The sequence below is a fragment of the Drosophila albomicans genome, chromosome 2L (assembly GCF_009650485.2).
Source record: "Drosophila albomicans strain 15112-1751.03 chromosome 2L, ASM965048v2, whole genome shotgun sequence".
Lineage (NCBI taxonomy): Eukaryota > Metazoa > Arthropoda > Insecta > Diptera > Drosophilidae > Drosophila > Drosophila albomicans.
Genome location: NC_047628.2, coordinates 12919484 through 12936222, shown reverse-complemented (window position 1 = coordinate 12936222; position 16739 = coordinate 12919484). Strand labels below are relative to the sequence as shown.

Sequence of the window (16739 nt, the reverse complement as noted above, 5' to 3'; positions counted from 1 at the left end):
CCAACTGTAAAGCCAAGTACCCAGAGCCAAACCTCAAGCCGAATTTATGAATGCCAAATAGGGTTAATCAGTTTGCCGGAAACGTATTAGAAACCTCAATTATGTGTGCTATTCAAAATGTTCCTTTTAAAGTCACATGGTTAGCTAGAAAAGCAAGTTATTTAACCTATAATATGTTAACATCTATTTACTATATTCGATGTATAAGAAGGGAACTCTTTTTTGTTATAATAGGATTTCAAAGAATCTTATACATACTATACGTTAATACTACTTTTTCAGATGTAAGTTTGAATAATTTTTAAATTAAGTTATAAATACTTTTGGCGATTGTTAAAAGTCAGTTAACATATGTTAAGCTCTGGGTAATGATAAAATTTATGGCCTTTTATTTTTTAAGTTATTTATTTTTTGTTACTGCAAATTCAAGTTCCAAATAAAATAAAAATACTCAAATATTAAACCGAATAAAAAGTTAAGATTCATGTATATATATTAATATTTAATACATTCAAAAATTAAATAAAATATCCCATTATTATTATTGTAATAGTTTATCTAAAAATGTGAATCGAAAAGTATCTCAGTTTAATAAAAACTAACATATGGTGTGTACCAATCTTCATTAAATTCTCTTCAATAGTCTATAAAAAAAACTAAACTTCTTGCTAACCTGTCACTCAATATACCCAGAGACGAGCATTTATTTAGTTTATAAATAGAGCACACATGCAATCAATTAGCACATTCACAACGACTGCATCTAGTGTGAGTATTGAATGTTTTTGCTGGCTTTCAAATGCGAGAACTTATCACTTGTACATGATAATAATGATGTTTGCATACGTTGCGCATACGCTCCATGTGCCGCAATTTGTAATGAAAAACAAATCAGTCAACGCCTCGTTTGGCAGCATTGACAGACTCGACAGCCCAAAAGGGAGGGAGAAGGATGGCGGCGGGAAAACAGCCAGTAGACGTAGCCCAATGAACGCATCAAATACGCTACACGCTGCACTGGTTTGTTGTTGGTCTTGACACACGCATCACGCAATAGAACAAAAACAGAAACCGAAACAGAAATTCTACAACATGAGAGAGCATCAGGCCAGGCTAGGACACTAAGGACACAAACACACACACATGGGGCCCATCGATCAGAGTCTAGGACACTTGCGGCCGGCCTGTCAATCAGCAAACTCATCATGAGTACTGAGTTCTTTTAGCTTTTCATTATTTTTGAATTCATTTTGATTTCACTTGAGATTTCGTAGCAAGAATTTCTTTCACTTTCACTGCAATTGGCTTTCACAACATTTGCGATTACGATTGTTGTTTTTTTTTTGTGTTTTCTGTGTTGTTCCTTTTCGTTTTGGGTTGATTTGATGCGTCCGGCCAAGCTTCAGAGAAAGAGAGTGAGAAGGGGCCGTTTGTCGTTGGGTTATTTAAAAATAGCAGTCGCTGTCAAGGACATGTTATGGTTATTTTTGAAGCCGTACAAACGACGAGCATCGCTGCAGGGCGAATACGTTAAAAACAAACAGAGAGGCAATGTTTTTCTTTTTATTTTTTTCCCCGTTTTTTGTTCCTCTGTTATGTTCTGTTATTTCTTTTGTAATTGCTCTTGGCCGTTGTCAATTGAAATTCATTTGGCAGAAAAACGAACGAATTTGAAAATCAACGCCACTTTCACTATGTTGCTAGCCAAGTCATTTGCTTTGCTTTTGCCTTGCGATAGCTTTTCTTTTGTCTCACACAAACACACACTCATATCATAGAACAGTTGTTGTTGCTTAACACGCTTTTGTTTATTGTTGAGCAGAGAAATGCAAGCGCTATCTGTACCGTTAGCTGCGATAGCTTCCATACAACTGAAACCGAAACAGTTGGAGAACTTTTGTGCCGACGCTAAAGGCAACGCAATATCGCACATTCGGTTCGACGTTGTTTGCACCATGTGCTTCGAACATGTTGCAAGCGATTATTTGTGTTGTGTTTTGGTTCGATCCACCCATACGGCCCATACGGCGTATGCGTAATGCAACGCCAAGTGCTCATCCATTTGGCTTGCAGCGCATACAAATCGCCAGTTAATACACATTCATACATATATATATATATATAGAATATACATTTATATCTTTAGTTGGGATTTTCTGTGGCGTTGCGTGTGAAGTGTTGAAAAATTGCTCATAAATGTGAATGAAGTATACGACGCGTGTTCAGGTGTAGAAATTGATAAATGCATTTCGTGTCCAAATGAATCATCATCATTTATTATTATGATTTGTTCTGCGAATTAGTTGAAGTGTAAGCAAAGTGTGATAAATGTAGACGTACAAAAATTTATATATGACTTGAAAACTGAAGCAAATTTAAATTCAACTTACTTCTCTAGCAATTGTAGAGCATTATTTGTTCGTTTTCGCTATTGTACATTTAATGATTGCACAGAACTCTTTGGCATTGTTGGACGTACAAAATGAATGATTGTCTCTGACTGAGGCAGAAAGTGCTATTGATGATGTTCGCATCTTTTGTCTGACCTCTCCGTCATCACATTAATTAAAACACCACACAACCGAGCCTCTTTTCTCTCCCACTCTCTTTAACATAGAGTTCAATTGAACTTTGGTTTCGAATTGGGATTGAGAACGTTGAAAGCATAGACATGGATGAATTTCTAATCCTTGCCGTCGAGCATATTCTTCTGTCGGCTGGCACGTAAAATATGCCAGCTGTAGGGGAATTTTGTGGCATTTCTCGCATAGCTGGCTGTGTGTAAAATGAGCGATAAGCGAGTGGGTGGCAAACCTCAAACCCTTGAATACTCAATCAGAACTGTCGAGCAGTTAACCCAGCGTAAGTATAGTAGTTGAGTATGGTGTGGTGTGTGCTACGAACATCGTCTGCACTTTATGTATTTGTTGTTGTAGTTAATAAAGCTCCAACGGAAGACCACAAGGCGCTGTCACAGCAGCCACAGCCATAGCAACAGCAACCAACAGCAGCAGCAGCAGAGAACAATCAATTTCACGTCAATTGGTTCATATTTTATAGGCTGAGCTGTGCTGAACTGAACTGTACTGAGCTGAGGCAGAAGGCCGATTGCAGAGCAAGAAGCCTTGTTCAGTGCGCCTTAATGACCGCATTTGCGGCCAGGCGTTAAGGTTATAGTTCAAGTGGCGCTTAACGGAAATTTCAGAGCCTGTCGTTGCTGTTGCTGTTACTGCCACACTAATATCCAACCAACACCAATCGCTTGACCCATAAAATTTTGTGGTTTGCGGCCAACAACAATGCAAGAGCTCTGCCTGCTGGCATTCGCCTTTCATTGCCACAATTGAAATGTCAGCATTTTGTTGTTGGTCGGCAATAATAATAATAATGCAGCTTGTTATGCACAGAACTGGACACTGAACAGCAGCTAAAATGGGTTGAACTGACACTGGAGTCATCATGTCAACAAGCAGCTAACACAAGCCAACACAACACAAGAGCTAAACTGACATCTAATGCAAGTTAGGGTATCCGATAGATTTAGCTGCAGCAACTGTTGAGCAAATGCTTAGCAAATAACAGTATTTTCAATAAATTTCAGTCAACTATTGTCTTAAATGTGATCTGATTTCCATAGTCAAATTGCATCATTAATTATTATTTAACTTCATTAATTTGTTTGCTGCTGTCAGCTGCCTGAGCTCTGCTCTAATTAAATTTTGTTTTCTTTATGAAATCGATAATTCATCATAAATAAAATTGATTTGATTTGTGCAGTCAACAAAGGTAGAAGTTTTAGTATTTCTAAATTTATTTGTTAGTTGAACTATATACATTACATATGCTAAAATAAAATGAATCTGTTTTTGTATGGGCATCACATCTATTGTACTTTATATGCATTTAGTATATCGATATTGTACTACATTCAAAATATACCAAAATGTAATATAATATCGATATATCGAATATATCTTTTGTTATATTCCAGTAGTTTTGTGGTATATTTTAGGTATTTTTGTAGAATATGGAATAGTTTTATAGGTTTATAAGTATGAATTCAACAGTCATTTTTTGAGAAATTTGTTTTGTATGATTTATGAGGGCAGTCATAGATATTGACTCAATAAGTCTAAAAAATTTCTATTTATAATTAAAGTCACTATCAACCCGCACATAAATTATTTTTAGGTTAATTATTTGCTCCTAAAATAACAATTATTTTTAAGAGTCAACCAACTGATTTACCATTAATATTCTTTTGCAATAATATTTATTTTCCAAGCAACATTATTAATGTGCATTTTGCTTGCAAGCAGCTTGCAAAGCTAATTAAATATTCAGAGTATCCCGGCCAGTTACCCTTTCGCCTCAACTGACAAGGCAAAATGTTGTCTGGCAAGCGTTGCGTTTATGTAAAATTGAAACCGGAAACACCGACCAAGCCGAGACGAGGCGACTCAAGTTGTGGCAGAGAGGGGCGTGGCGTGGCGCAGCGTGGCTTGGCTTGGCGGATGGCAAGGACAACACAGCATAAAGTCCGTCCGGTACATGGTCAGGCAGCCAGCCAGCCAGCAAAGTCAAGCCAAGCCAAGTTATATGTAACATATACCAGGAATATGGGTTGGGTTGGGTACGGAAAACAGAATAGGCAGACTGCGTCATTGTAACATTTGATTGATTGCCTTTTGGCCTATCATAGCGGCAACGAGTCGTCGCATGTTGTACGTGTAGTTAGCTACACGATGCCGTTTTGAACACAGTCATGGCGAAGTCACGGCGCAGTCATGGCGTATGCGTAATGTGATACACAACAAATATGCTGAACGCGTGACCGCCATTTCTTGTCCGCAACCTGCCAGTGTGCGACGTCTCCCTGTCTCTCCCTCTGTCACTGATTTTATCTGTGCTGCTCTTACTGCGCTTCCTTTTACAAGCGGGTCTACCAATTAATTTGCATCCTTTTTACAGCGTTTCGCTTTCAGGTGCAGCGAACGCGCGTCGACACAACATTTTGTGTGTCCTTGTGCAATTTGTTGCCCTCACCGCGACTGCGGGCATGACAATTATGCTGATGGTTTTCATTGTTTAAATCGTAATTGCAGTTTATATTTAGCGAGAGAAAAACGCTGTTTCATCGCATCGATTTTTTGCTTATCTAAAACGGTCATTGACATTATCGTAATTGTTGTGGAAAACTGAGTTGCGAGTGAGCTACACAATTATTTCAGTTGTGATTATCATCTCCTAATTTATGTAGTTTTTGAATATTTAATGACAAACACTTTGCTGGGTTATTTTTTACTCCAGAGTGCTTTTAAGTCGTGCATTTCCTGTTGTTTATTTTTATAATTTTTAGTGACCTTTTGTGCATTTTAACGACTGACATTTTTATCATTTTGTTTACGCCCTGAGCGTTGTTTTTGGGAGGTCACCCTTTTTTCCCTTTGCGTTTCTTTGGCACTGCTAATGAGTGTCTTTGGCTCAAGTGTTTCAAAAAGCGAGAACGCGAAGGACAAAAGCCGCTGCTGCAGTCGCTGGCGACATGTTGTTGTTGGGGGCAGTCCATTAGTCTAATGGCAAGCGACTTTAGCAAATTGCAATTTCATACATGCAAGCTGTGCGGTGAATTGTCTGAGCATTCTGAATTGTATAAGTATGAGAACTCGTATCGCAAGCAACAGCAACCGCAACCGCAAGGCAAGGCGAGGCAACAAGCAACACAAATCGCTCAACACTTGGCAGCACTTAAACGCGGATAACCACATGATAAAATTAGACGATTAGCCACTGCACTATGTTAAATTTGACCCGTTTTTGTGGCCAAAATTAAAATTTTTTAAATTAACAAGATTTTTGAATGCAGGTTTCTTGTATAATAAAGGTTATTGCTATACGAAGGTATTTTAGAAAAGTGGGCGTGTCAACGCCCACATAAATCGAAAAAAAGCGAATATATAAATCAATTTTCAAGTTAGAGACCCGAATTTTGGAACACATGATGAATGTCCTATTTCAAATGCTTCCTGAAAATTTGGTTCAGATCGGATAATAAATATGGAAGTTATTCAAGAAAAAAAAATCGCAAAGGCTTTAGCAGTTCTGCAATTCTGGCCAAATGCTACTCCCTAATAATTCAAATTACGCAAAAAACCGCAAAAAACGCATAATGAGCTTACATGTTATGAATTTAGAATTGACAGATCTACAACATGTATATGGACACTTACTGAACAAATTTGAACATTTTAGTTAAAACCTTTTGGAAAGTTCAACTTTCTTTCGAAAAGTGACAAGGGGACAACACTTGCTAAATATACAAATTGTTAGAAAAATACGAACAAAACACGGAACATATTAGTATCAACACATAGTAATAACTTAAAGAAGTAATATTCCTTTTGAATTTTATTATTCAATGATTTTTTGTGGGAGATATGCCAATTTGAAATTGCATCGCAAATTTAACATTTAACACTGCACGTATTGTCTGCTTGCAACAGCTTACTTTAACAGCTGTTATTTTAACATTAAACTGTTAAGTTAACATTTTCGGTATACAATATCGCGATTTGATCATTTCTCAACATGGTAACATTAAAAACACGGAAATTTGAATACTTGCGAAAAATGAGTTTTGGCCACGAAAACGGGTCAAATTCAACATAGTGCACTGCCATGACCACAACACCCCACAAACACATTTTCTCTCACTCACACACACATAGACGCAAGCAGACCGAGGCTAGACTAAATAAACAATTCCAGCTGGTCGAACTATGACTGCGAGAGTTTCGCCTTATCGCCGCGAAGAAGCACATAAAATTTACAAATAGAACAAAAACAATTTTTGCGTTTTTCGCCGTGTTTTTTCGTGCAAAAAAAAAATCGTTTGAAATTAGTTGAACAAAGCATAACCGAAAGGCATTAAGCTGCAAAACCAATAAATACTTGACGCCTTTGCGCCAAGCCAAATCCATTGCATAAACAAACATTAAAGGCATCGGTCTCGAGATGAGTGGATGTTTTCTATGCACACGAGGCAGCCAATTTGATTGATATAAACAGTTAGCTAAAATGATTTCTATAAACTGTTTCGATTTATATACAAATTCGCATACAAATGCTTCCAAGTATTTTGCGGTTTAATCGATTTTTTGGTATCTTGATTGAATGTACAAGTTATTGTTCAACATTTAAATAGCAATTGTTGCGCGTGTTTTTAATTTTCTTTAATAAAAAATGATGATTATTTTTCTTTACACTCAAGCACAGAATATCTTATATTTGCAATAAAAATACTGTCATCGTAGAAGCCAAAAAAGGAATTGTATTTGCACTCCTAGAAAACTAGTCTCCGTTTGCATTTTTATGGCTCAACCTAAATTATATTGATAATTTTTAATGAAGCTTGTGGTTGATGGTTGCTTGCTCATAAAATCTATACTAAAGTTGAATATTAAATGTGTCGTGTAATCTAGAATTGTTGAAGGGTTACGTGAACTGTGTTTTTGCGCCAAATAGATATATAAATATTTTCCATTTATTTTCTTTTGCGGTTTCCCACTGTCAACTGTGAGTCCGTTTAATGCTGCATTTTATAGCTGTGCATTTCTTGTTGTTGTTGTTGTTGTTGTTGCCCTCGACTCGATTCATTTCTGTGGAAGTGGGCAATGTTTTATCGCATTGTTTTGGATATGTGTTTTCTAAGACCGCATTCAGAGATGCCTTTGTGCGTTTAAAGCGATAAACGTCGTTCGTTTTATGAGCATTAAATTCAGAAATAGAAAATTCGAGTGAACAATTTGAAGTGTGCTTGTAGATTGAAATGCGGGTGGCGGGGTGCTAAATACATTCTCACACAGTAATGAAATATTAATTGTTTACTTTAGCTGATGTGCAGCATTTGTCGGCAAGTGAAAATTAGTTCGATTTGCATTCAAATCATTGTAAATAACAACTAGGCGAACATTAAGACAATTAGAGTGTGCAAGCGAGGAAGCCAATGCTAATAAATTACAGTGCGAACAAAGTTGAGAATTGTAAAACTTACTTATCGACTCGTCTCAACTCGAGCAGACAGTTGGAAAAGAAAGCAAAACAAATGCGGCAAACCGTGACACTTCACAGCTGCTCACTCGAACTCCGACTTCTCTCTGAGTCTCAAAGTGGGGCTTCAGCTGCCAGTTGATAAATTTGAAAACTGTCAGTTGATAAAGAATAATTTTTGCACTCTCTTTTTACCTTTCTCTTTTGTTGTCTTTGTAGATGCTACCAAGTTGTAAACATCGGCCACGCGTAACTTGCCCCTTGGCGAAATGACAACTGGCAAATGTTCGGTGAGTTTACAAAAAATTAAATTACATTTTGCACACAGTTGTGATTTTCATTAATTTAGTGTAAATATAACACACATACATATACACTCTCGTCTCGCATAAGAGCGGCAATACAAAAAGTTCCCAAATTCCAAATCAAATAACTTTTTGCAACTTTTATGCCGGAAACCACAACCGAGAAAAAAATGAGAAAGCCAAAAAAGCAAAATGCTGAACAAAAAAAAAGTTTGCTTAAAAAAGTTTCCGGTCGCTTCTGTTGCTGCTTTGCTCTTCATAGCATACCTTACCATTAATTAGGTAAAAGGGTCTGCTACACTTAAATAACTACTTACATATAAAATATAGTTATTTAAAAATTACATATTAGTTTAATGAAAAAATAAATTAAATTTGTAATGATAATCAAACTACCTTTTGCTGAGCATTACAGAGTATCTCTCTGTGTCATTACAGCTTCTGCGAATCATTTCTATTTACTTTTGTCTTGCGTTTTGTATTCCCTTTCGTCACGGCTGTGCATTTCGTCGTTACGTATACGCCGGGTGAACCGCGTGCTGCGAACTTTTGTCGCATGTTTTGACTGACGGCCAAACAGGACAACAGACAAAGCAGAAAGCGAGCAAATTGCTGCTGCTCAGTAAGCAGCAAAAACGCAGGAGTATGAGCTGGGGTAGTACTTGCAACATTTGGTTGCATGCAGCTAGCGCAAAGTAAGCGTAAAATGTGCTGTGGCACAGTTTCACTTTGCAAGATTGCCGGATGAAGCCGGAAGTCGACAACGACGTCATCAAAGCAATGTTGTTTTTGTCGCATTTTCAATTTTGCATGCCAAAGTCGTTGGCGGGCATAGTCAAAGATGTCGTCATCGATGCGACCCTAAAACAATGAGACCTTGGAAAAGGAAACGGAAATGCCATCGGAGATGAGCCTAGACATTTATGCACTTACCCAAAGTGTCATAGCTTCCAAACAGAGAAAAAATACATAATAAATTCATTCTCTTTTATGCAAACATATTGTAATCTCTTTGGTGATTTGTGTGAAAAGTGCAAGTTGTACGTAGAAAAGTATTAATGTCCAATGCTTCAGCAACTTTGTTTGCACAAAGAAAAAAACAAGAAGAGTAAAGTGCAATAAACATTTAAACAGTGAAAAGTTTGAACGAACTTTTTTATGGTCATCTCTTTTTGCCAAGTTTGAAATGAACGCCTGCTAACATTGTAATATGTATTATTCAGTGGCCTGAACTTGAACTTGTGGGTGTCAACTCGACCAAAATTGTCAACTTATAGTTACAATTGCAGTTAGATTTTAGTCAAACTTTTAATTGTTTGTCGGGTGCGAATATTTGTTGAAATAAAAAAGTTGGCAATATGAAAACTTCCACATTTTTTATTTACTATGTTAGCTTTTGAATGCAACAAATAAAATAAATTTTATGGTCGTTTAATAATTTACTTTTCATTCTTTATTGTTATGTTGTTCTTTTCAAAGTAGTTAGAATTGGCTTTAAATTTAAGCCTCTATCTTTTATTTTCCAAAATATCTTGTTCGCTAGAAATGGCGACGTTGGCAACTCTGTTGCTTGCAGCTGTCAACTGCTTAATGAGCTTTGAACAATAAAACTTGGCTGTCTTCCCTGTTGGCTTATGTAATTGCTATCATCAGCTTTAATGTTCAAGATGCAAAATAATTCATATGATAGCTCACTTAACTTTTATTATTATTAATATATTTTCTTTTATTGTATTAGACGCTATTTGAGCATCAATTTCTTAACACTAATTGAAGGCTTCATTTTTATTTTTTGATATTATAAGGTACTATTTGGGCAGTCCTTCCATACAGCAAACTGAAGACTTAATTATTATTTGTATGAGTCCGATTTTTTTGTTCATTATTAGGCACTATTTGTACAACTTTTCTTTAAAGAAAATTGAAGATTTAATTTTTCTTCAAGCACTTTGCTTTCTCTTGTCATAAATTATCATAAATGTAATTGCAGAGATTATCTTAAAGTAATGCAAACATTTTTCCGTTTCAATTAACGAATATATTCAAAATTCTCAATTGGGCAAATCGTTATTGTGACAGATAATAACCTTTCTTGACCCCATGCTACACTTAGGCTCGATTTTTTAATCATCACCTGCTGGCGCACTAATGAATCTTTGATTGCCGCCGTTTAAATGCCACTTAGGGACAAGTGCATAAAAGCCACCGCACATCGAACGTGTCCGGCTGAAGGCGTTGCAACATCGCCGCTGCACGGACATGAACGTGGACATCGACAGCACTCGCGCCTATCGTCCGTTGTGGCTCAGCTTACGAGTTCTTGCCCCAACGTCCTTGGGCTCCAGTTCGCAATTGGTTTTTGCATGCACGCTGCTGCTGCATTTGCTGGTGACGCTCATGTTTCCGTTGCACCTGCTACTCGGGCTGCTGTTGCAAGCAACGCCAGCGGAAATGTTCAAGAACCTGACGATGAGTTTAACCTGTGCTGCGTGCAGCTTGAAGCACATTGTGCACTTGTGGCACTTGCCCCATATGCTGGAGATTAGCACATTGCTGCAGCAGCTGGATGATTGCGTATTGAGCGATGAGGAGCTAGACTACTATCAGCATACGTTGCAGTGGCAAGTTAATCGTATTACGCGCTGCATTTACATCAGTTTCGCCATCGTCTATATATTTTTTGTGCCCATCGCGATTTCCGTGGTGCTCTCCGAAACACACGAGTTGGTCTATTTGGCGTGGTTCCCGTTCGATTGGCACAACAATGACTTTAATTACGCCTTGGCCATTAGCTATCAGTTCTTCAGCATTCTAACCGAAGGATTACAGGGATTAATCAACGACATCTACACTCCGCTGACGCTTTGCTATGTGAGTGGTCATCTCCATATGTTTGGCATTCGGATGGCGCGATTGGGATTCCATCGATTGCCTGACGTTGGCATTCAACAGCAGCTGCTGGCCTGCATTCAGGACTTTAAACTGTTGATGAGGTAGGCCAACAAATCAGTGTGACGATGGAAAATTATAAATTAATTGCAGTTATTACAATTGCACACGAGCGAGCTAATAACTATAATTATTTAACTAGTATTGCAATCAATTCAATGAAAACATGTGCGTGAATTTAATTTTGAAAAAAAAAATATTTGTTTTCGATCTTTGTTAACTATTTTAGACTCCACGAACTAACCCGAGTGACTATCAGCTATGTGCAGCTTACACAATTGTTGTTTTGCGGCACCAATCTGTGCATCATTGTCATCTATGTATTGTTTTATGCCGAAGATATTGCTGCCGTTGCTTACAATATTGTCTACTTTATGGTTGTCTGCATTCAACTGTTTCCCAGCTGTTATTTTGCCAGTGTACTCGCTGAGGAGGCACAACGGTTGCCCAATGCCATCTTCTCGGGTAATTGGTATGAGCAATCAGCTGAGTATCGACGCAATGTTCTCATCTTTACACAGTTAACGCTGAGGCTGATGAAGCGGCCAATGATGGCTGGCGGACTCATTGAACTCAATCTGAATGCCTTTTTTGCTACCGTAAAGATGGCCTATTCGCTGTTTGCAGTTGTAGTGCAATCTAAATAAAAGTTAAAAGGTCAAATAGGTAAAAAAAACAAAGAAAATTGTGAATTAATAAATATAATTAATACGTTTTAAATAAAATTTAAAATATACAATTTAAAGGGTATTAAATGGTGTATGTTAGCTGCTTTAATCACTGCTCAATATTTCTTTTGTTTTGCATTCCCTTCTGCCGCAGTTGCTCAGCTTGGCATTACGTATACGCAGCGTGAACCGCGTGCTGTGAACTTTTGCCGCATGTTTTGACTGACAGCCAAGTCTACATTTGGCCAACAGAACAAAAAAAAAAAAACATGCGAGAGGAAGAGATAGAGCTGCATTTGAGTAAGTTGAATTTGGGAATTGGAATCGGTTTGTCTGCATGCGGCAGAACGCAGAGTAAGCAGAAAATGCGCTCGCTTTTGCGAGTTTTGTGGCACAGTTTTTGGCTCACTAGAATTTTTGCGGAAACCCAAAAGCTGACTATGTCATCTAAAAACAATGTTATTCCTGACTCGCTTTGCATGCAATGCCATCGATTTGGCCATTAAACATTCGAGACCTTGAAATGAAAAGAACATTCAGAGGCAGACACGAATTTTATGCCCTGACAACAGTGTTTCTTTTGACTGCCTGAAAGTGAATTAAATAGTTCGCAATATTTCGGTAATCTCTAATCGATATTCAAGGCCACCCAACGACAGCTGTTTGAGCGCTTTATGGCTTCCAATAAAAATAGCCAACCTAATGAAACCAAACGAAATTAATTTCATATTTGAGTATGCAAGTCAATTAAAATTTGCATTTGCAATGCATTCAATCAACTACTTTTCATACCCTAATAAACACCTGACCGACATTCATTGGATGACACTAATAAAAATTTTATTAGTGTCATTTAAATACCAATTAGTGACAAATTCAATTCGCCACGTGCTAAATATGACACTCGACCAGTTTCATTTGAGTGACAAATGTTTAAAACAAAAAAAATGAATGCTCGACAATATTTATTATATTACAAGGCTCTAAGCAAAGCACGTGCTAGTCTACATGTATTTATCCTCAACTCTGGCCACCATTTCGAAAGTGCCTATGGTTGCATTATCTTTAAATAAAGTTAGAACTCCCTTAACAAATCCGCGAGGAACATGAGATGGCAAGTTATCAGTCGATACTTTGATGTCATTGAAATAGTATACACCCTTTGGTATCGGGCACACATCGCCATTGATCGGAAAATTTGTGTTCTTATCCGGATCCAAGGAAGGCTTCGCCATTGAACCGTAATCGACGATCGCAGTACACGGATCTGTAGTGGAAATGTTGTAGGGAAGTGGTTTAAACTCGCCATTGCCCGACGAATCACTTAAGAGAGCAATATGCATTGAAAAGTGGTCGGGATCAAGATCCTCTAAGATTTCCACGGTTCCATTGACAAGACGATCGCGACCCATCAGAAATAAATTCGATCCATCATCTAAAGTCCTTTGGCCCTCAGTCAAATTGAAGCTCAGTTCCTCTACAATTAACGTATAGGTTTGCGTGATGCTCTGCATAGTAAATGAATTTATTTTAATTAATTATAGTTATTTCCAGTATAGAGTGCTGCTTACCAAACTTTTGCCATACAATAGCACCCAAATTAAAGCAATGAGATTGCGAAAATGCCACAACATTTTTGTTACTGAGCTCAAACAACAATACAATGCATCTGCTAAATCCACCCTTTTTATATATGTCATTGGCTGCATGACATGCTCACTAACAAGCTAACAACCTATAATTACCATGCTTTCGCTGTTTAAATAGATCATCTGAACATAACAAACGTTTTTTGTCATTGTTTCAGCATATGAAATGTTGTGATAAGCAAAACGAAGCTTATAGAAAATTCGCCTTCAAACTGCGGAACATTGTTTAAACAAATTCACACTTGATCAGTATTAAAATATATAAACTTTGTTGGTGACACTTTTAAATAACTTTGGCAAGCAGTCAACTCGTTAATGCTATGTGCACTGCTTGCCCTTGTTTACCTTTCGAGAAAACTTATATTCGGTTCAATTCTTCCATTGCTCTTGTACTTTCTCCCTGACTGTAATTAATTACAATTCAACTTTTCACAGACGGTGCCAACGGTGTTCGACGTGTTGAACTCAATCGAAATAATTTGGTTGCCACTATAAAACTCTCGCGGAACTTAAGGTTAATTAAAGCCAAATTGCGGCAGATGTTCTCTTGACGTCTGCTCGTCCATCTCTCTCTGTTTGCTCTTATTGATTTTCATAATTACCTGCCTACAAGTGCCATACATATTCATAACACAATTTACACTTTTGCCATTTCACCCATTTTCCAACCCAAAAAAAAAGTGAGGCAATCAATGGCCGCACAAAGCGTTCGTTCGTTGTAACAAATGAAAATCATTAATTGCCCCGTCCCAATGCGCAAATAAACATTTGTTTGGTTTTGTTTTGTTTCATTTCGATGCGAATCGATTGGAACAATTCAAAATTGCACATTAAAGCAAATGAATTGTTTACGTTTTCGAAGATTCTGATATCTGTATTTGTGAATGATTCCATAAGCCGTTGCTTTTGTTATTGTAATTAAAACGCAAATATCGTAAAGCTCTGCCATACGCACTAAAATCGCAATAGTGTTGAACAATTGAACTGGCAATTGCTTGCCAAGTGTTGTATAATATGTTTACAACTGAATGCCAAGGATTTGTGAATATTTTAATTATATGCTTAGTTAACAGAACGCTACGAAATTCTGCGAGCGGGGTGAAAACTCTCTTCTCTAATTAAATTTTTATTAATTCCCAGCGAAAAGTAAATAAGTTTTCTGCAATTACTTTAAGCAAATAGAAGTTCCCAAACCTCATTTAAAATTCTCACACAGTTCTTAGGTTCGACATTAGGCAAGGTTAGGATTTTTACGCTCCTGATTTATGGCGGGGCTTTGGTTGTAACGGAGACTGCGAGACGTGTTTGGCTGTTATCGCCGAAAGCTTTGTACGTGACTCTCATTCACATTCGCATTTAACGCCCACCAGACCCACTCGAACTCGTGTATTTCATTTAAAAAATTCAACATATGCAGCTGGTGTTGTGAAAACTTTTAAGTGCAGACTTCAAGTAATTTTAATTAAAAAATTGAACGCTCAAACGATTGAAACTTTGAAGCCGTTTTATTGAGAGCTAATTGAGCTGCAAATTGAATTTTAATCCAATGAAAAAGTACTTTACTTCGTTAGTAAAAAAAATATGCTTTAATAGAGATTGCAAATAATTAATAGAAAATTGCAATTCTATGGAATACATTCGTATATTTTAAGCTCTAAAACTAACTAAATTCGTTCGCACACTTAATTCCAATTATAACTATAAAGTAATTTCCTTTGTCTAAAATAATGCGTTTTCCATGGAAATTAATTGAAATGAAAATTGTGTGGAAAAAAATATGAAAATGCAGCAAACGGCAGGAAGGAAAACAAAATGAAAATTTATAGGCGAAGCGGATGTCATGTGATGTGAATGTGGCAAATTTAGTTTCCAGCCGATTGCAGCAACTTGTGTGCTCAAAATGCCAAAATATCGATGGCGATTGACTGAATGCATAAAATGTGCAACGATTAAACTGGGTGGGAGTGGAAGAGTGAAAGGCAGGAGGCTGCGTTTATCAAGAACTTGCTGCCCAAAGCGCATAAAACAAATTAGCATCAGCAGCCGAAGATAAGTGCAATTTGAATTTCGTGCTTTTAACAGTGCTGACATCGCATTATGCAAACCCATTTAGAGAGGAGCACTTGCTGTTGTGTTCTTGTTGTTGAGTAGAGAATCGAAAACGAAAAGCAAACACTGAAACCGAAACCGACACAGGCTGAAAATGTGACGAGTTTTGAAGCCTGAGCTTTGGCAAAAGTATTATGCGCGAATATTGCGTATACGCCCCCTAAAGCATACAGTGGCTACGGCACGCCCAGTGCTCGAGGTGATTTAACTTTTCTGCCTCCTGCTATTCATTTCCTTTTTCAATAGCACAAAGCACACAAACGGCAAAAATATTGTTGGCATACTTTTGCAAGTGCTTCCTGTCCCATGTCCTAACTGTCTGCGTCTCTTCCTATCTCCATCGTTCTCACTCTCGCTATATTTCTGTGTTTATTTTAACTTTTGGCATTTTGAACGCGATGCGAACGGGGATTTCATAGCCAAATAGAAAACTAAAACAAAACAAACACAGCACAAACACAAACACCAAGCGCCAAAGCGCCAAACACATAAATATGAAAAAATAAATTGAAACAGTCAACTTGGGTCAACTGACTAGCGGACTGACTGGATGACTGGCTGACTGTCTAACTCAACTATCTTCACTGCTGCGAGTTATAACTGTCAAATAGCGCAACGCAGCCCAACTCAATCAGTGCTGCAGCGAAAAGATGTGACAACACCCAAACCGCTGGGCAACCACAGAACCATCATCAAAAATAGTAGCAACAAACAAACAGTAGCAGCAAAATACTAGTTACCAGCAAGCCACAGATTGAATTGCTTTCACTTTGCTTCAAAATTGTTTGCGAAATTGTAAAACGTTAATACCCCCAGGGAAGCAAGCTCATAGAATCGAACCCCTGTTTTGACCAGACCAAAATCTCTTTATCCCAGCTGCATTTCATATTATACTTTGTTTGTTTGGCATATTTCACTTTTGTAAACAGCGGACAACAGATACTTATACAAATCAAAGTGGCGCATTAAAAGTAGTCAGGCAACAACATTTGCCAACGGGGGCTGACCGA

General features: G+C 37.5%; 2 protein-coding genes across 2 annotated transcripts; one reads left to right on the top strand and one right to left on the bottom strand.

Moving 5' to 3' along the window:
* Positions 1-10613: 10613 nt before the first annotated feature.
* LOC117563844 (odorant receptor 33c-like) lies at positions 10614-11950 on the top strand. Its single transcript, XM_034242374.1, has 2 exons — positions 10614-11347; positions 11533-11950. Exons 1-2 carry the CDS (start codon positions 10614-10616, stop codon positions 11948-11950), a joined length of 1152 nt encoding a protein of 383 aa, XP_034098265.1.
* A 980-nt stretch (positions 11951-12930) lies between these two features.
* LOC117564897 (uncharacterized) lies at positions 12931-13612 on the bottom strand. Its single transcript, XM_034243847.2, has 2 exons — positions 13543-13612; positions 12931-13479 (listed from the first exon to the last, which is right to left on the bottom strand). The coding sequence occupies exons 1-2, from the start codon at positions 13603-13605 to the stop codon at positions 12976-12978; spliced, it is 567 nt and encodes a 188-aa protein (XP_034099738.1). The 5' UTR covers positions 13606-13612; the 3' UTR covers positions 12931-12975.
* Positions 13613-16739: the final 3127 nt, after the last annotated feature.

Excerpts from the sequence above, each read along its gene's own strand:
- LOC117563844 (XM_034242374.1), top strand. The coding sequence starts at position 10,614 with ATGAACGTGGACATCGACAGCACTCGCGCCTATCGTCCGTTGTGGCTC. Across the intron at positions 11,348-11,532 it reads GACTTTAAACTGTTGATGAG|ACTCCACGAACTAACCCGAG; the intron begins GTAGGCCAACAA and ends TAACTATTTTAG.
- LOC117564897 (XM_034243847.2), bottom strand. The coding sequence starts at position 13,605 with ATGTTGTGGCATTTTCGCAATCTCATTGCTTTAATTTGGGTGCTATTG. Across the intron at positions 13,480-13,542 it reads TATTGTATGGCAAAAGTTTG|AGCATCACGCAAACCTATAC; the intron begins GTAAGCAGCACT and ends TTTACTATGCAG.